At 53.9% G+C, this 18744-nt stretch overlaps 2 protein-coding genes across 2 annotated transcripts; both read left to right on the forward strand.

Annotated features, from left to right (window-relative positions):
* Positions 1 to 1106: 1106 nt before the first annotated feature.
* LOC132086718 (serine/threonine-protein kinase PAK 3-like) lies at positions 1107 to 7977 on the forward strand. The gene is made up of 13 exons (XM_059492587.1): positions 1107 to 1185; positions 2127 to 2164; positions 2603 to 2729; positions 2789 to 2800; positions 3700 to 3834; positions 4520 to 4583; positions 5217 to 5265; positions 5567 to 5679; positions 5938 to 6055; positions 6827 to 6926; positions 7198 to 7394; positions 7492 to 7629; positions 7876 to 7977. Exons 1-13 carry the CDS (start codon positions 1107 to 1109, stop codon positions 7975 to 7977), a joined length of 1272 nt encoding a protein of 423 aa, XP_059348570.1.
* Positions 7978 to 11230: 3253 nt separating this feature from the next.
* LOC132086728 (serine/threonine-protein kinase PAK 3-like) lies at positions 11231 to 18113 on the forward strand. The gene is made up of 13 exons (XM_059492597.1): positions 11231 to 11309; positions 12251 to 12288; positions 12727 to 12853; positions 12913 to 12924; positions 13825 to 13959; positions 14645 to 14708; positions 15342 to 15390; positions 15700 to 15812; positions 16071 to 16188; positions 16963 to 17062; positions 17334 to 17530; positions 17628 to 17765; positions 18012 to 18113. Exons 1-13 carry the CDS (start codon positions 11231 to 11233, stop codon positions 18111 to 18113), a joined length of 1272 nt encoding a protein of 423 aa, XP_059348580.1.
* The last annotated feature ends 631 nt before the right edge of the window (positions 18114 to 18744 follow it).

Here is an 18744-nt window from a genome sequence, read left to right on the forward strand (position 1 = left end):
CTTAGGTTTATTCTTGTCAACACTTTTCTTTCCTCTCTTCAGAAATCTGCATGTCCAGCTACTAATTTCTTTCTCAGCTTGTTGAAAAGTTACCAGTCAGACAAGACTTGTTTCTTGACCCAGAGATGGGGCAAGCGTCACCGTTAGGCCGGACGTGGCATACACACGTGATCAAGGGTCCAAGAAGAAAAAGGTTTGTTTGTTTTATTCTGCATGTTCTCCAGCTTATACACTCTTAACAAAGCGTGATCTCAAGTCACTAACTACATCACAATAACTTCTTCTATCCATTGGTGCAAAGCAATTAACGTCAATACAACTGGCAAAAGTTTTACAGAAATTTATAAGGCACGTATGCACATCTACTTCAGCACCTAGTCTAGCATACGCAACTTTTCCTGAATCTCTTCTAATGGGTTTCCATGCTGACGGCCTTGTCTTCTTCCTTGCTATGGATACACTCAAAAACCATCAACTGCTATTTCTTCCATGAACTCGGCTTTGCTTGCAGGCCAGCTGTCAAGCCCCTCCATAGGTCAGCATGCACCCGCGTGCTCAAGGAGCAACTGCAGCCTACAATAGTCCTGGAAATTTATTATCTTTGCTTCGTTTGCCATCTAAATGTCACTGAAGAAGTTAGGCTTTTCCAAACCAGCTAGGATGCCACCTAGAAGAAGCAGACTTGCTTTCAGTCAAAGCTTTTGGGACCAAGAGTCATGTTTGCTTGCATTGCTTGGATGCCGCTTGGATTGGTGCATTTTCTGAGTTCCCCTGGCATGCCTTGAGCACTGCCTTTGTGAGTGAGGAGAATTTCCCAGGCTTTTCTTTTGCATCAGCTGTACACAAGGTTGTCTTGCTGGGCACAAGAAAGCCACAGAGCAGCTGCCATTGTGAGGTCAAGCCAGAGGTGCCACGTCACAGTGCTGTCAGCACAGCGTTGTCCCGGTGCGCGCCAGGCCTGGTCGTCCAGAGCAGCTCTTCCGCTGGCTCCCTGCAGGAGGATCCTTGTGCTCAAGGAGCTCTCAGCAGACGGCCTGCACCCCGAGAGGAGTCTTGGCTTTCCCTTGGCTGGCACTCAGCGTGCAAATGCGCACAGCACTGCCAAAATGATTGGGCAAGTCTGTGCCGCCGTTTGCACCATCTTTTCTGTTGTCTATTCTGGCTACTACCTGACCCAGCTGACTCGTAAGTAAAGGTTTCTCCTGGGGCTGGCATTGCCCGACTTTTGCTTGGCTCTGCTCTTTATGCCGCAGCAGTGGCCCAGTTTCTTTGGGAACAGAATGGCCGTGAAGGTGCCACCGCTTTGGTCAATGTCCTGCCAGCAGCATCAGCTACAAAGGGGGCATCTGTACTGGGTAGCGCGTGCAGACTATTTGCCATGCAACCTGCAGCGGTTGCCTTCCCTCCCCGGGAGAGTGCGCGGCAGCGGAGTCTGTCATTTCCTCAGCTTGCTGCTTCAAGCAAGACAAGCTGCAAATTGCAGACTCTGAGGGCAGATCCTCAGAAGTATTTCTACCAACTCAGTGGTTCTCTCCAGGAGTGAAGGAAAGCACCTTTTGCTCCATATTCTACCCCTTAGAGGCCTTGGCTGCATGACTTGAGCCTTTGATGCTGTGCCAAGACTGCGATTGCCTTGGCCATGCAGCACAAACTCCAGTGCAGGGAGGGTTTGCTGCTGAGCCCAGCAGCTGTTCCTGGGCTGCTTCAGCAGGGAGCTGCCACAGGGAAGGGACCCTTTGTGGAAGCTTTGCTGGGCTATCATCTTCAGCCAAGGGATGGGAATTAGGGCGTGCAATTTAAAAGAATGTATATGGAAAATGCAGGAAAGGGAAGCGGGAAATGTAGCTTGAGCTGTTAGGCACAAGAGAAGCTCAAAGTTTTGAAGAGCAGCGGGCATTTCCAGCACCGTCTTCCTATTTCTCTCTTGGCAAAAGAGGCCCAAATGTAGCCAGAGGCTCCTCTAGCGTCCTTCTTGTTCTCTTGCTTGCTGTGGGAAAGAGCTGTTGCTCCTGGAGGCATGTTGGGAAAGGGAAATGCTCTGTGTTGGGACTGCCTTGTGCTGTGGGAGTGGCCAGCACAGGCACTTTTCTAAGGGCCTCTGCTTCCTTTTGCCTTGCTGGCTGCAGGTCACCTGACACGCGGATGGAGACAAGCCTGTCCTTTGGTGAGTGGCAAAGGAAGCTGAGACGTTGCTGGCGTGTGAGAATTGTGCAGCAATTCTGCCAGCTTGGCCTGTTGCAGCCGAGTGTGGAGTGCCGGCGTGGGAGGCTGAAGGAAAGGCCAGCTGCCCGGTGGCATCAGCAGTAGCAAAGGGAGCACTGGCTGTTTGCTGATTTTCCAGTGAAAAGCCTTTCAAGAGATGAAAGGCAAAAGGGACAGCTCCAAGGCATCTTGCTGCTTCTAGGCAGCAGGGAAGCTCAAATGCACAGCAAGATGGAGTAGCAGCTCGTTCAGCCAGCTTCCTCGGCTTTGCGTGACTCAGAGGCCCACTTGTATCAAAGTCTATGATTTGCCCTTCTTCTGGGTGCTTTCCCAGCTCAATAGAAAGCAGCTCCTAAGGCACTGGCTTTTGCCCATCTCTCTCACTTCTGTCTGCCTGCAGGGCACAACAGCAGGGTCAGCAGCTCCTCTGGCTGCCTCTGTCATTGAGGAAGAGGATGAAGAGGAGCAAAGGAAGATGAAGCCTTCAGCCGCTGTCCCTTCACAGCCTGAACTTGCAGAGCCAGTAAGTGACAGCTGAGCTTGGCACTGCCTTTGGCGCACGGCCAGGCTACCCGTTTTGGAGCAGCCCTTGTTGCTCGTGGCTGAAGATGCTGGCAGCTGTGTGCCTGCTGTGACGTAGTGCGGCTTCAGGCAAGCTGGGGAGCCCTGGCCAATGGGTTCTGAAGTTTGACATTGAAGCTGGGATGCTGAGAGGGCGCCAGAGTGTCTCTTGGGATCAGACAGGAGGCAGCATTGAGTGACTCTCAGTGCAGGAGTCAGCCCCTTGTGCCCGTTGTCAGTGCAGGCTGCCTGTGGTCAGCGGACAGCGCGGCCCAAATACGCAGTTGACAGCCTTGCAGGGTACCTGGCAGACACTGGCCCCTGGAAGGGACCTGCTGTCTCCGTGGACTAATTAGCTTCAGGCTGTGCTTCACTTCCAGCCGGTCAGAGCAGAGTTTGGAGAGGAGAATCCTCGGCAGCCCTGCATTGTAAAAGGGCGGGTGGGTCTGGGCAGGGCTGGAAGGCGGCTCCCAAGGGCCGCTCTCTAAAGGCTGCCATAGAGAAGGGAAATCCGTGAAACAGATCAGAGAAGGGACACGCTGCGGGCTTCTGAGCAGACTGTTGCCTGCCAACTCCGGGCTGATTTCATTCCGGCCCAGGAAAAGACAGGAGGAGGAAAGCAGCGAGGCTCTGGGGCCCTGCTCTGATCTCTTTGTGGATTTGGCAGCCCCATCGATACCTTGTTGCCAGTGTCTTGCAGAAAAGCTGAACACGTGGAGCGTGGAGGTGGTCGGGAGGGGCTGGATCCAAGTAGCCTTTGGGCTTCTCCCGAAGGTGCCTTTGAGAAGGGGACATGGGAACTGCTCCAGCTGGAGAGGCCTGGCCGTGGCTGGCAGCACCTTCCCAAGGCCTTGCTTTTGCTGTGCGCTTAGGGGGGGGCATGAGTGCCAGCCACCCTTCTGACGGGCAATCCTTTCTTGTCCCAGCGCAAGACAGGCTCTGCCATTCAACCTGGTGCCGCCGGACCAGCATGGCCTGCAGCAGCCAGCTCAAGCCCCGCTGCCGGCACTTCCTGCAGCAGCGCAGCCCAGCAGCCCGAGATGAGGGAGGAGCAGGGCCTGAAGACACTGAGTACGTCCGTCTGGTGCATTTCTTGTCTGCCAGAGCAGGGTCTTGTGCGAGTGTCTGGGTGTAGGCTGCGCCAGATGCTGGCCCTCAGTCTCAGAGGCACTTAGGCCTCTCTGCAGAAGGTGTTGTACTGCTCTGAGGAAGCGCGGCAGCGCTCAGGGAGTCCCTGCTGCCTGTGAGGGCGGCTGGGCCTGGCTTGGCCCTGCCTGGGCTGCCTTCTGGGCCAAAGACAAAAGCAGAGATTGTTTCTGCTTGAGCAGAAGGCTGGCACGTAGCAAGTGACTATTGCCCAGGGAGCTGTCTGGCCCCAGGTGTTTTCTGGCTCTGGTTCTTACTCCTCCTCCGGCGCAGACACTTTGTGCCCCTGGCAGTGGACCTGCCAGTGATGGTGGGTGTGACTGCGGAGGCAGCAAAGGCCCTTGCTTACCTCTTAGGGCCCCCTTCTTAAGGGCTCATCATTTTGGCTTATCGCGTGAGATGCTGCTCTTGAAAGAAATCAAGGCCTTCTTGGAAAGGCCACCTGATGAAAGGTGGAGAAGATGGCCCTCCCACTTGCTGGTCTCAGCAGCTGGAAGCCGCGGGACCGCAAAGGGCCCAGAGCTGCGGGCAGTGGGGCTGCCTTTGGGACGCTCTGGGCAGCGGCGTCTCTGTGTGCGAGTGAGCGCCCTGCACTGCTTTTGTCTTTCAGGGAGCATCGTGAGTCCGGGCCGGCCAACGGGCAAATACACGGCATTTGAGGAACTCGGGCGAGGGTAAGCGTGACGTCAGCTCATTTTACAAAAGTGTGGGCCAGGTCTTTGGCTGGTGCAATATCAAGCGTGAAGTCAGGCAAGCTCCAATCATGGTCAGGCTCCGGCTTGACCTCGTGTCGCCTGCCTGGACTGCTCGGTCAGAGCAATGCAAAGGCCTCATCAAAGACAAGTTGATGCTGGCAGTGTCTTGCTTGCAGCAGTGAGGAGCAGGAGCTGGGAGAAGCCCTGGCCCTGCAGCTTTGTGGCCTGAAAGAGCACCTTGCCATCCAAGAAAGGTCAGATTGTCAAGGACAGTCTTCTGACTCAAATTGTTCTCCCTTTTTTGACACACACATGCATGCACACCCGCACAAGGAGAGAGTTCCCCTTAGGTTCTGAAATGACCTGGCAGGGTGTGCGCCTTGGAGATTTCCAGCGGCCCTTGGTCTTCATGCTGCACCTTAGTGTTCCCTTGGACAGCCTGCCCCGCATGGCAGAGGGCTCACGGGCTAACATGCTGTTGGCCGAAGAGATGCTGCAGCCAGGCATTTTTTCTAAGGAAGGCGTCCAGGCAGCCTGGGGAGATCTGCTGCCTGGGCTTGCTTTCACTGCCAGAGGGATAAAGGTCTCTTTCTGCTGCTTTTGTCTTTCTAGAGGGTTTGGAGCTGTTTATAAAGCCCTTGACACCAGCAGCGGACAACAGGTAAAGTGCCAAGAGCCCCACGCCATTTTGCAGCTCTGGAGCGCTTTGCCCGCTGCTGTGAGCTGTGCTTGGAGGTTTGGGTGGCAGCTCCATGTCTGCAGCAGGGGCTGTTCCTCTGAAATACAGTCTAGGCTCAGGGGGCAGAATGCATTTGGGATGGCTTTTGGTGCTTCTGCTAAGCTCTGCTGTCTAGTGACAAGGCACTTTGGCCCAGCGTGCTGCACCAGCACTCGCTCCGTGCTCCTTGTGATCTCGAGCGGGGTGCGTCTTCTCAAGGTACCGGTGGCCAATGTCATTGCAGGTGGCAATCAAGATCATGTCACTCGAGGAGGAGATGTCCGAGGAGCTGGCTGCCAATGAAATCCTGGCCATGAGGGACAACAGGAGTCCCAATATCGTTACCTACTTAGACAGGTTGGCATATTCTGGTGTCAATGTAGCTTTAGCTGGTGCAAGCGCAAAGAGACGATGCCCTTTGGTCGCTGGCAGAGAACAGAGCTGGGGATGATTTCTCTGCATGTCTCCAGAGCGTGGGAGGAGGTGGAGCTGGTGTTCAACAGTCTCTTGTGGCACCCGTAGCTTGGAGAGCAGCTGCAAAAACCTGTCTCAGGCCCTGGGGTGACTGAGGCTATGCCCATTCTGTTGCTCCATGCCGTGGTTTTCTTCTTTCAGCTACCTGGTGGATGCGGAGCTCTGGCTGGCCATGGAGTTCATGGACGGCGGCACCTTGTTTGATGTGCTGAGGGCAGTGTACCTGGAGGAAGGACAGATAGGCGCTGTCTGTCGGGAGGTGAGGGATCCCGCTTGTGCTTGCCCAAGACTGCCCGGATGCTGCTTGTCAGCTGGAGCTTAAGGAGAGCCGAGATTTCTTGCTCTCACCTTTCTTTTGCTGCTGCTGCTGCTGCTGCTGCTGTCACGCCACACAGGAGAAGAAAGAGCATGGGAAGTGTACTGCCTGCCGGTGCCCTCGCACTCCTCAGGCTCTGTTCTTGCACTCTTCCATCCTGTCTGTCCTCTGGCCTTGGTGCTCGCTCACTGGCTCAATTTCTCTTTCTTCCTCTTCTCAGCTTTGCCTGGGAATGTTTGCCTGGAGCCTGTCTGTCTGTCCTACATTGCTTGCCACTGGAAGGCAGCATGCGGGTGGCAGAATTTCAAGCTAAGGGCAAAGAGCTGTCCTCAGCTTCAAAGGCTACCATTGCAGCCTGCATGGCGATGCATTGTGGAACAGCTCGAAGGTGCTGCTGTCACCAGCAGCTTCCTCTTCTGCTGCCACTAGGCTTCCCCAAAATTCTTTGCCGTGCCGCCTCCCAGCCAAAGGTGGCGCGCTTCCTACCCAAGGCCGGTGGAAGTTTTGGGAGCCCAGATGCCTTTGCTTGGAAATCTAGAAAAAACTTCCAAGAGTGTTGAAGCAGCAAGCTCTTCATGGTGACAGCAGCGTGATGTTTTGCCCTCGCTCACAATTCCCTGCGAAAGCCGCCAATCCCCTTGAGCTCTTTCCTTGCGGGTGGGATGAAATCAGATCCTGCAGGTTAACTTTCCCTCCCTCCTTTTTCTCTCTCAGTGCCTGCAAGGACTGCATTTCCTTCATTCCCGCCAAGTCATCCACAGAGACATCAAAAGTTGCAACGTCCTGGTGGGCACGGACGGATCCGTCAAGTTGGGTGGGTATCCCTGCTGGGCTGCAGCATGTCCAGCATATGCCGTGTGCTTGCATTTTGGTGACGGCCAGTGGGGCAGAAGCGCGGCTTGGCCAGTGCGTGAATCGTCAGGGTGTTTTTGAAGCGGCCGATGCCTTATTTGCCTGGCTCCAGGCACGTGGAAGGAGAGCTCAGCTGCTTTTTCAGTTAGATTCAGCATGGCCTGGTCAGGGCAATGGTTTTGGCTGCTTTGCCAGTGGTAGCTGGCTTTGACAGGCTTTGTTTTTGTCCTCAGGTGACTTTGGCCTCTGTGCTCAGCTCAGCCCTGAGCACAGCAAGCGCAGCTCCAGCGTCGGCACTCCCAGCTGGATGGCACCGGAGGTGGTGAGAGGAGAAGCCTACGGCCCCAAAGTGGACATCTGGTCCCTGGGGATCATGGGGCTGGAAATGGTGGAAGGGGAAGCTCCTTACCAGCGGGAAGCCCGTCTCCGGGTAAGGTGCAGCTTAGCAAGAGGGCTCTGTGTGGAGAGAGCTGTGTGTGGCTAGCAAAGGAGCAGGTGGAGTGTCCTCTTGCATCCATGTGCTGTAGGTTTTTGAACTGCTAGAAAGGAACGGGCCCCCAAAACTGCAGAACCCCAGGCACCACTCGGCTCTCCTGCGCGACTTCCTCCGCTGCTGCCTGCAGGCAGATGAGGACAGGCGCTGGTCTGCCCAGGAGCTCCTACAGGTAAGAAAAAGCAAAGGGGCAAAAAGCCCTGGCAGCTGAGGACACCTGCATGAAGGGATGAGGAGGAGGAGGAGTGTGGGCCACGTGGCACAGAAAGCTGCCAGGACAGGAAGGCGCAGGGGGACATGCTGCCCTCAGTGCTCTTTGTGTGTCTTGCTGGTAGCCAGGGAATCCTGCTTGAGCCCGCAGGCTCAAGTGATCCTGGAAAGTAAGAGTTCCTTTCTTTGTTCTTTTTCCTCTGGGCAGCATCCCTTCGTGACCTCAGGCGATCCTGCCTCCAGCCTGGCTGCTCTGATCATCTCAGCCAAGCAAGTGCAGGAAGACTGGAGAGGAGACACCTGCGCCTGAGGAGGCCCTGATGCCCCGCCAGCCAAGAGGAGGGAAAAGGGGATGTGTCATCTTTAGGCAGAGCTTCAGCCATCCCCCGAGGTTGAAGAGGAGCTGTGCCGTAGCTAGGAAACATGATAGTGTAGATATTTGCTCAGTTTAGCTGTTAGGTTAGCTGTTAGGTTAGCTGTTAGGTTAGGTTGGGTTAGGTTAGCATTAGGTTGGATTAGATGAGGTTAGGTTAGGTTAGGTTAGATATGTTGTTAGGTTCAATTTAAAGCTCTGTTGTTTTTCTTTCTGCAAAAGATGAAAATTGAAAAAAATTAGGAACTATAGGGATCAACTTTTAAGAACTATAGAACGTAGACAGCTTGGATAGTAGAGGATTGTTTAGCTTAGGATAGAGTGTTGTTAATTTAGGGAAGCTTTGAAGTAGAAATGAAAGAATTGTCATAATAAGAATTAAGCAGTGAGAGGAAAAGCTGGGCTGCAGCAGAACTGGAGCCTGCAGGCGCTCCAAGCTGTCAGCCTGAGCAGGCCACCTGCAGGACAGAATGATGAAGATGAAGAAGCAGCGAGGGGATACTTTGTTTCAGCCCGAGTGTCAATAAAAGTCGAAAATATCCAGAGTGTTGTAAGACTCCCTTCCTTGCCAGGCTGTAGCTAAGTGGACAGTCCCTTTCAGAGGCCCAAAGAACATAGTGAGGTAAGCAGCTTTGCTTACCTGAAGTGTGGCATGCCTGTGGGAAGCTGAGAGACCTACAGGTAATGAACACCAGGTAATGAGCTGCCATTCAGGACAGCACTAGGAGGCAGATGTGCAGTCCTTTCTGGGCCTCTTGTCTTGAGCAGATGTCAGGCTGATCAGCAGCAATCACCATTTTGTTGCCACCCTCCTCTCACTATGTCACCTGTGGGATGGAATGGCATTCTCACAGCGGCAGCATCTGGCATTTCCTCCCTGCTTCTCTTTTCCCCGCTTTTCACCCCAGACCCCCAGGGACCCTCTGGGCCAGCCTCATCCCCTACAGGGGTGTGCAACCACCAGGGCCTCCTGCAGAGCCCCATTCCCACTCTGCTGCCTCCTTGGCCTTTTCCCACCTCTGGGCCAGCCTGCTGTTGCCAGGTGTTGGAAACATGCACACAGCATAGCACACCTGTCATTGAGCAATTTGATGCAGGAGCCCCTGCTGAGCACGGCTCCCCACCCCGGCCCTTTTCCCACCCAGCTGTGGCTCCATTTCGCCTCCATCTGCTGGCATACCCACTGTGAAGGACTGCTCAGGGACTGGAGGCTCCTTGAATGTTGCCCACAGGCCTGATTTCCACGCCTCCCCATTCCTCCTACCCCTAAGGCTGCCTCAGCCGTCTGAACACAATTTTTCTTACTCTAATGGCTTCCTGTGCTTTACTTGATACTGTAAGCAGAAGTACACCGTTTTGATTGTCTTTCTTCTAGAATTAATAAAAATAAGTTTGAAGTACTCCTAGATTTTGCCATTGAAAACTTGAGGCAAGTGCACAAAGTAGAGAAGCTTTCTGTGCAGCTTTTCAGTTAATTTGAGGTCCCCTTACTCTTCACTCACTTTCAGCATATCTGTTGATTTTCCTTTGCTCTCATCTTTTAAGCTTCATCCCTTGTCTATCGATCTGCAAAAATAGCCTGTAAACCCAACGCAAATTTACTATCCTTTGTATTTTTCCTCTTCTGGAAAAGCTGAGGCTCGTGTGATCTTCTCCTGTGATCTAGACTTTGATTCCAATCTTGGCTCTGGCTAAGTGCAGAACAAATGTAATTTATTGCCTGCTAGTAGGATCTGCTAGCAAAGGTCACATTTAGAGCTAAGCATGATGCTTCTCTCCCTCCGTTGAATACACATCTTTGTGTCAAGGCCTGGTGACTTCCAGGAGCACCTGGAAGCTACTGCCAAGGACAAAAGTCTCACTCTTGCTGGTTTTGACACTGATTTGTTGGGAGGATTTTGATCTACGTCGACAGTGATCTACAGGAACTGGATCCTTGACACCAAGTGCCTTCAAGCAACATCTCTAAGCAGAGTGGGCAATGAAGTCCAGATACTAATGAGTTGTGGTTTGTTTTAACTCTGTCTAACATATGGTACACTATCCCAAAACATGTTATTTTTGAGTGCTTCAGGCATTTAAAACTTAGGTTTATTCTTGTCAACACTTTTCTTTCCTCTCTTCAGAAATCTGCATGTCCAGCTACTAATTTCTTTCTCAGCTTGTTGAAAAGTTACCAGTCAGACAAGACTTGTTTCTTGACCCAGAGATGGGGCAAGCGTCACCGTTAGGCCGGACGTGGCATACACACGTGATCAAGGGTCCAAGAAGAAAAAGGTTTGTTTGTTTTATTCTGCATGTTCTCCAGCTTATACACTCTTAACAAAGCGTGATCTCAAGTCACTAACTACATCACAATAACTTCTTCTATCCATTGGTGCAAAGCAATTAACGTCAATACAACTGGCAAAAGTTTTACAGAAATTTATAAGGCACGTATGCACATCTACTTCAGCACCTAGTCTAGCATACGCAACTTTTCCTGAATCTCTTCTAATGGGTTTCCATGCTGACGGCCTTGTCTTCTTCCTTGCTATGGATACACTCAAAAACCATCAACTGCTATTTCTTCCATGAACTCGGCTTTGCTTGCAGGCCAGCTGTCAAGCCCCTCCATAGGTCAGCATGCACCCGCGTGCTCAAGGAGCAACTGCAGCCTACAATAGTCCTGGAAATTTATTATCTTTGCTTCGTTTGCCATCTAAATGTCACTGAAGAAGTTAGGCTTTTCCAAACCAGCTAGGATGCCACCTAGAAGAAGCAGACTTGCTTTCAGTCAAAGCTTTTGGGACCAAGAGTCATGTTTGCTTGCATTGCTTGGATGCCGCTTGGATTGGTGCATTTTCTGAGTTCCCCTGGCATGCCTTGAGCACTGCCTTTGTGAGTGAGGAGAATTTCCCAGGCTTTTCTTTTGCATCAGCTGTACACAAGGTTGTCTTGCTGGGCACAAGAAAGCCACAGAGCAGCTGCCATTGTGAGGTCAAGCCAGAGGTGCCACGTCACAGTGCTGTCAGCACAGCGTTGTCCCGGTGCGCGCCAGGCCTGGTCGTCCAGAGCAGCTCTTCCGCTGGCTCCCTGCAGGAGGATCCTTGTGCTCAAGGAGCTCTCAGCAGACGGCCTGCACCCCGAGAGGAGTCTTGGCTTTCCCTTGGGTGGCACTCAGCGTGCAAATGCGCACAGCACTGCCAAAATGATTGGGCAAGTCTGTGCCGCCGTTTGCACCATCTTTTCTGTTGTCTATTCTGGCTACTACCTGACCCAGCTGACTCGTAAGTAAAGGTTTCTCCTGGGGCTGGCATTGCCCGACTTTTGCTTGGCTCTGCTCTTTATGCCGCAGCAGTGGCCCAGTTTCTTTGGGAACAGAATGGCCGTGAAGGTGCCACCGCTTTGGTCAATGTCCTGCCAGCAGCATCAGCTACAAAGGGGGCATCTGTACTGGGTAGCGCGTGCAGACTATTTGCCATGCAACCTGCAGCGGTTGCCTTCCCTCCCCGGGAGAGTGCGCGGCAGCGGAGTCTGTCATTTCCTCAGCTTGCTGCTTCAAGCAAGACAAGCTGCAAATTGCAGACTCTGAGGGCAGATCCTCAGAAGTATTTCTACCAACTCAGTGGTTCTCTCCAGGAGTGAAGGAAAGCACCTTTTGCTCCATATTCTACCCCTTAGAGGCCTTGGCTGCATGACTTGAGCCTTTGATGCTGTGCCAAGACTGCGATTGCCTTGGCCATGCAGCACAAACTCCAGTGCAGGGAGGGTTTGCTGCTGAGCCCAGCAGCTGTTCCTGGGCTGCTTCAGCAGGGAGCTGCCACAGGGAAGGGACCCTTTGTGGAAGCTTTGCTGGGCTATCATCTTCAGCCAAGGGATGGGAATTAGGGCGTGCAATTTAAAAGAATGTATATGGAAAATGCAGGAAAGGGAAGCGGGAAATGTAGCTTGAGCTGTTAGGCACAAGAGAAGCTCAAAGTTTTGAAGAGCAGCGGGCATTTCCAGCACCGTCTTCCTATTTCTCTCTTGGCAAAAGAGGCCCAAATGTAGCCAGAGGCTCCTCTAGCGTCCTTCTTGTTCTCTTGCTTGCTGTGGGAAAGAGCTGTTGCTCCTGGAGGCATGTTGGGAAAGGGAAATGCTCTGTGTTGGGACTGCCTTGTGCTGTGGGAGTGGCCAGCACAGGCACTTTTCTAAGGGCCTCTGGTTCCTTTTGCCTTGCTGGCTGCAGGTCACCTGACACGCGGATGGAGACAAGCCTGTCCTTTGGTGAGTGGCAAAGGAAGCTGAGACGTTGCTGGCGTGTGAGAATTGTGCAGCAATTCTGCCAGCTTGGCCTGTTGCAGCCGAGTGTGGAGTGCCGGCGTGGGAGGCTGAAGGAAAGGCCAGCTGCCCGGTGGCATCAGCAGTAGCAAAGGGAGCACTGGCTGTTTGCTGATTTTCCAGTGAAAAGCCTTTCAAGAGATGAAAGGCAAAAGGGACAGCTCCAAGGCATCTTGCTGCTTCTAGGCAGCAGGGAAGCTCAAATGCACAGCAAGATGGAGTAGCAGCTCGTTCAGCCAGCTTCCTCGGCTTTGCGTGACTCAGAGGCCCACTTGTATCAAAGTCTATGATTTGCCCTTCTTCTGGGTGCTTTCCCAGCTCAATAGAAAGCAGCTCCTAAGGCACTGGCTTTTGCCCATCTCTCTCACTTCTGTCTGCCTGCAGGGCACAACAGCAGGGTCAGCAGCTCCTCTGGCTGCCTCTGTCATTGAGGAAGAGGATGAAGAGGAGCAAAGGAAGATGAAGCCTTCAGCCGCTGTCCCTTCACAGCCTGAACTTGCAGAGCCAGTAAGTGACAGCTGAGCTTGGCACTGCCTTTGGCGCACGGCCAGGCTACCCGTTTTGGAGCAGCCCTTGTTGCTCGTGGCTGAAGATGCTGGCAGCTGTGTGCCTGCTGTGACGTAGTGCGGCTTCAGGCAAGCTGGGGAGCCCTGGCCAATGGGTTCTGAAGTTTGACATTGAAGCTGGGATGCTGAGAGGGCGCCAGAGTGTCTCTTGGGATCAGACAGGAGGCAGCATTGAGTGACTCTCAGTGCAGGAGTCAGCCCCTTGTGCCCGTTGTCAGTGCAGGCTGCCTGTGGTCAGCGGACAGCGCGGCCCAAATACGCAGTTGACAGCCTTGCAGGGTACCTGGCAGACACTGGCCCCTGGAAGGGACCTGCTGTCTCCGTGGACTAATTAGCTTCAGGCTGTGCTTCACTTCCAGCCGGTCAGAGCAGAGTTTGGAGAGGAGAATCCTCGGCAGCCCTGCATTGTAAAAGGGCGGGTGGGTCTGGGCAGGGCTGGAAGGCGGCTCCCAAGGGCCGCTCTCTAAAGGCTGCCATAGAGAAGGGAAATCCGTGAAACAGATCAGAGAAGGGACACGCTGCGGGCTTCTGAGCAGACTGTTGCCTGCCAACTCCGGGCTGATTTCATTCCGGCCCAGGAAAAGACAGGAGGAGGAAAGCAGCGAGGCTCTGGGGCCCTGCTCTGATCTCTTTGTGGATTTGGCAGCCCCATCGATACCTTGTTGCCAGTGTCTTGCAGAAAAGCTGAACACGTGGAGCGTGGAGGTGGTCGGGAGGGGCTGGATCCAAGTAGCCTTTGGGCTTCTCCCGAAGGTGCCTTTGAGAAGGGGACATGGGAACTGCTCCAGCTGGAGAGGCCTGGCCGTGGCTGGCAGCACCTTCCCAAGGCCTTGCTTTTGCTGTGCGCTTAGGGGGGGGGCATGAGTGCCAGCCACCCTTCTGACGGGCAATCCTTTCTTGTCCCAGCGCAAGACAGGCTCTGCCATTCAACCTGGTGCCGCCGGACCAGCATGGCCTGCAGCAGCCAGCTCAAGCCCCGCTGCCGGCACTTCCTGCAGCAGCGCAGCCCAGCAGCCCGAGATGAGGGAGGAGCAGGGCCTGAAGACACTGAGTACGTCCGTCTGGTGCATTTCTTGTCTGCCAGAGCAGGGTCTTGTGCGAGTGTCTGGGTGTAGGCTGCGCCAGATGCTGGCCCTCAGTCTCAGAGGCACTTAGGCCTCTCTGCAGAAGGTGTTGTACTGCTCTGAGGAAGCGCGGCAGCGCTCAGGGAGTCCCTGCTGCCTGTGAGGGCGGCTGGGCCTGGCTTGGCCCTGCCTGGGCTGCCTTCTGGGCCAAAGACAAAAGCAGAGATTGTTTCTGCTTGAGCAGAAGGCTGGCACGTAGCAAGTGACTATTGCCCAGGGAGCTGTCTGGCCCCAGGTGTTTTCTGGCTCTGGTTCTTACTCCTCCTCCGGCCCAGACACTTTGTGCCCCTGGCAGTGGACCTGCCAGTGATGGTGGGTGTGACTGCGGAGGCAGCAAAGGCCCTTGCTTACCTCTTAGGGCCCCCTTCTTAAGGGCTCATCATTTTGGCTTATCGCGTGAGATGCTGCTCTTGAAAGAAATCAAGGCCTTCTTGGAAAGGCCACCTGATGAAAGGTGGAGAAGATGGCCCTCCCACTTGCTGGTCTCAGCAGCTGGAAGCCGCGGGACCGCAAAGGGCCCAGAGCTGCGGGCAGTGGGGCTGCCTTTGGGACGCTCTGGGCAGCGGCGTCTCTGTGTGCGAGTGAGCGCCCTGCACTGCTTTTGTCTTTCAGGGAGCATCGTGAGTCCGGGCCGGCCAACGGGCAAATACACGGCATTTGAGGAACTCGGGCGAGGGTAAGCGTGACGTCAGCTCATTTTACAAAAGTGTGGGCCAGGTCTTTGGCTGGTGCAATATCAAGCGTGAAGTCAGGCAAGCTCCAATCATGGTCAGGCTCCGGCTTGACCTCGTGTCGCCTGCCTGGACTGCTCGGTCAGAGCAATGCAAAGGCCTCATCAAAGACAAGTTGATGCTGGCAGTGTCTTGCTTGCAGCAGTGAGGAGCAGGAGCTGGGAGAAGCCCTGGCCCTGCAGCTTTGTGGCCTGAAAGAGCACCTTGCCATCCAAGAAAGGTCAGATTGTCAAGGACAGTCTTCTGACTCAAATTGTTCTCCCTTTTTTGACACACACATGCATGCACACCCGCACAAGGAGAGAGTTCCCCTTAGGTTCTGAAATGACCTGGCAGGGTGTGCGCCTTGGAGATTTCCAGCGGCCCTTGGTCTTCATGCTGCACCTTAGTGTTCCCTTGGACAGCCTGCCCCGCATGGCAGAGGGCTCACGGGCTAACATGCTGTTGGCCGAAGAGATGCTGCAGCCAGGCATTTTTTCTAAGGAAGGCGTCCAGGCAGCCTGGGGAGATCTGCTGCCTGGGCTTGCTTTCACTGCCAGAGGGATAAAGGTCTCTTTCTGCTGCTTTTGTCTTTCTAGAGGGTTTGGAGCTGTTTATAAAGCCCTTGACACCAGCAGCGGACAACAGGTAAAGTGCCAAGAGCCCCACGCCATTTTGCAGCTCTGGAGCGCTTTGCCCGCTGCTGTGAGCTGTGCTTGGAGGTTTGGGTGGCAGCTCCATGTCTGCAGCAGGGGCTGTTCCTCTGAAATACAGTCTAGGCTCAGGGGGCAGAATGCATTTGGGATGGCTTTTGGTGCTTCTGCTAAGCTCTGCTGTCTAGTGACAAGGCACTTTGGCCCAGCGTGCTGCCTCATTGCACCAGCACTCGCTCCGTGCTCCTTGTGATCTCGAGCGGGGTGCGTCTTCTCAAGGTACCGGTGGCCAATGTCATTGCAGGTGGCAATCAAGATCATGTCACTCGAGGAGGAGATGTCCGAGGAGCTGGCTGCCAATGAAATCCTGGCCATGAGGGACAACAGGAGTCCCAATATCGTTACCTACTTAGACAGGTTGGCATATTCTGGTGTCAATGTAGCTTTAGCTGGTGCAAGCGCAAAGAGACGATGCCCTTTGGTCGCTGGCAGAGAACAGAGCTGGGGATGATTTCTCTGCATGTCTCCAGAGCGTGGGAGGAGGTGGAGCTGGTGTTCAACAGTCTCTTGTGGCACCCGTAGCTTGGAGAGCAGCTGCAAAAACCTGTCTCAGGCCCTGGGGTGACTGAGGCTATGCCCATTCTGTTGCTCCATGCCGTGGTTTTCTTCTTTCAGCTACCTGGTGGATGCGGAGCTCTGGCTGGCCATGGAGTTCATGGACGGCGGCACCTTGTTTGATGTGCTGAGGGCAGTGTACCTGGAGGAAGGACAGATAGGCGCTGTCTGTCGGGAGGTGAGGGATCCCGCTTGTGCTTGCCCAAGACTGCCCGGATGCTGCTTGTCAGCTGGAGCTTAAGGAGAGCCGAGATTTCTTGCTCTCACCTTTCTTTTGCTGCTGCTGCTGCTGCTGCTGCTGCTGTCACGCCACACAGGAGAAGAAAGAGCATGGGAAGTGTACTGCCTGCCGGTGCCCTCGCACTCCTCAGGCTCTGTTCTTGCACTCTTCCATCCTGTCTGTCCTCTGGCCTTGGTGCTCGCTCACTGGCTCAATTTCTCTTTCTTCCTCTTCTCAGCTTTGCCTGGGAATGTTTGCCTGGAGCCTGTCTGTCTGTCCTACATTGCTTGCCACTGGAAGGCAGCATGCGGGTGGCAGAATTTCAAGCTAAGGGCAAAGAGCTGTCCTCAGCTTCAAAGGCTACCATTGCAGCCTGCATGGCGATGCATTGTGGAACAGCTCGAAGGTGCTGCTGTCACCAGCAGCTTCCTCTTCTGCTGCCACTAGGCTTCCCCAAAATTCTTTGCCGTGCCGCCTCCCAGCCAAAGGTGGCGCGCTTCCTACCCAAGGCCGGTGGAAGTTTTGGGAGCCCAGATGCCTTTGCTTGGAAATCTAGAAAAAACTTCCAAGAGTGTTGAAGCAGCAAGCTCTTCATGGTGACAGCAGCGTGATGTTTTGCCCTCGCTCACAATTCCCTGCGAAAGCCGCCAATCCCCTTGAGCTCTTTCCTTGCGGGTGGGATGAAATCAGATCCTGCAGGTTAACTTTCCCTCCCTCCTTTTTCTCTCTCAGTGCCTGCAAGGACTGCATTTCCTTCATTCCCGCCAAGTCATCCACAGAGACATCAAAAGTTGCAACGTCCTGGTGGGCACGGACGGATCCGTCAAGTTGGGTGGGTATCCCTGCTGGGCTGCAGCATGTCCAGCATATGCCGTGTGCTTGCATTTTGGTGACGGCCAGTGGGGCAGAAGCGCGGCTTGGCCAGTGCGTGAATCGTCAGGGTGTTTTTGAAGCGGCCGATGCCTTATTTGCCTGGCTCCAGGCACGTGGAAGGAGAGCTCAGCTGCTTTTTCAGTTAGATTCAGCATGGCCTGGTCAGGGCAATGGTTTTGGCTGCTTTGCCAGTGGTAGCTGGCTTTGACAGGCTTTGTTTTTGTCCTCAGGTGACTTTGGCCTCTGTGCTCAGCTCAGCCCTGAGCACAGCAAGCGCAGCTCCAGCGTCGGCACTCCCAGCTGGATGGCACCGGAGGTGGTGAGAGGAGAAGCCTACGGCCCCAAAGTGGACATCTGGTCCCTGGGGATCATGGGGCTGGAAATGGTGGAAGGGGAAGCTCCTTACCAGCGGGAAGCCCGTCTCCGGGTAAGGTGCAGCTTAGCAAGAGGGCTCTGTGTGGAGAGAGCTGTGTGTGGCTAGCAAAGGAGCAGGTGGAGTGTCCTCTTGCATCCATGTGCTGTAGGTTTTTGAACTGCTAGAAAGGAACGGGCCCCCAAAACTGCAGAACCCCAGGCACCACTCGGCTCTCCTGCGCGACTTCCTCCGCTGCTGCCTGCAGGCAGATGAGGACAGGCGCTGGTCTGCCCAGGAGCTCCTACAGGTAAGAAAAAGCAAAGGGGCAAAAAGCCCTGGCAGCTGAGGACACCTGCATGAAGGGATGAGGAGGAGGAGGAGTGTGGGCCACGTGGCACAGAAAGCTGCCAGGACAGGAAGGCGCAGGGGGACATGCTGCCCTCAGTGCTCTTTGTGTGTCTTGCTGGTAGCCAGGGAATCCTGCTTGAGCCCGCAGGCTCAAGTGATCCTGGAAAGTAAGAGTTCCTTTCTTTGTTCTTTTTCCTCTGGGCAGCATCCCTTCGTGACCTCAGGCGATCCTGCCTCCAGCCTGGCTGCTCTGATCATCTCAGCCAAGCAAGTGCAGGAAGACTGGAGAGGAGACACCTGCGCCTGAGGAGGCCCTGATGCCCCGCCAGCCAAGAGGAGGGAAAAGGGGATGTGTCATCTTTAGGCAGAGCTTCAGCCATCCCCCGAGGTTGAAGAGGAGCTGTGCCGTAGCTAGGAAACATGATAGTGTAGATATTTGCTCAGTTTAGCTGTTAGGTTAGCTGTTAGGTTAGCTGTTAGGTTAGCTGTTAGGTTAGGTTAGCATTAGGTTGGATTAGATGAGGTTAGGTTAGGTTAGGTTAGATATGTTGTTAGGTTCAATTTAAAGCTCTGTTGTTTTTCTTTCTGCAAAAGATGAAAATTGAAAAAAATTAGGAACTATGGGGATCAACTTTTAAGAACTATAGAATGTAGACAGCTTGGATAGTAGAGGATTGTTTAGCTTAGGATAGAGTGTTGTTAATTTAGGGAAGCTTTGAAGTAGAAATGAAAGAATTGTCATAATAAGAATTAAGCAGTGAGAGGAAAAGCTGGGCTGCAGCAGAACTGGAGCCTGCAGGCGCTCCAAGCTGTCAGCCTGAGCAGGCCACCTGCAGGACAGAATGATGAAGATGAAGAAGCAGCGAGGGGATACTTTGTTTCAGCCCGAGTGTCAATAAAAGTCGAAAATATCCAGAGTGTTGTAAGACTCCCTTCCT

Source organism: Ammospiza nelsoni, chromosome Z (genome assembly GCF_027579445.1).
Source record: "Ammospiza nelsoni isolate bAmmNel1 chromosome Z, bAmmNel1.pri, whole genome shotgun sequence".
NCBI classification, from domain to species: domain Eukaryota; kingdom Metazoa; phylum Chordata; class Aves; order Passeriformes; family Passerellidae; genus Ammospiza; species Ammospiza nelsoni.

What these genes read in the sequence shown, in the direction of transcription:
- LOC132086718 (XM_059492587.1), top strand. Translation starts at nt 1,107, where the DNA reads ATGATTGGGCAAGTCTGTGCCGCCGTTTGCACCATCTTTTCTGTTGTC. An exon ending in ACACCAGCAGCGGACAACAG is followed by an intron (nt 5,266 to 5,566) that starts GTAAAGTGCCAA and finishes ATGTCATTGCAG; the next exon opens with GTGGCAATCAAGATCATGTC. An exon ending in AGCGGGAAGCCCGTCTCCGG is followed by an intron (nt 7,395 to 7,491) that starts GTAAGGTGCAGC and finishes CATGTGCTGTAG; the next exon opens with GTTTTTGAACTGCTAGAAAG.
- LOC132086728 (XM_059492597.1), top strand. Translation starts at nt 11,231, where the DNA reads ATGATTGGGCAAGTCTGTGCCGCCGTTTGCACCATCTTTTCTGTTGTC. An exon ending in CTACCTGACCCAGCTGACTC is followed by an intron (nt 11,310 to 12,250) that starts GTAAGTAAAGGT and finishes TGCTGGCTGCAG; the next exon opens with GTCACCTGACACGCGGATGG. An exon ending in GGACGGATCCGTCAAGTTGG is followed by an intron (nt 17,063 to 17,333) that starts GTGGGTATCCCT and finishes TTTTGTCCTCAG; the next exon opens with GTGACTTTGGCCTCTGTGCT.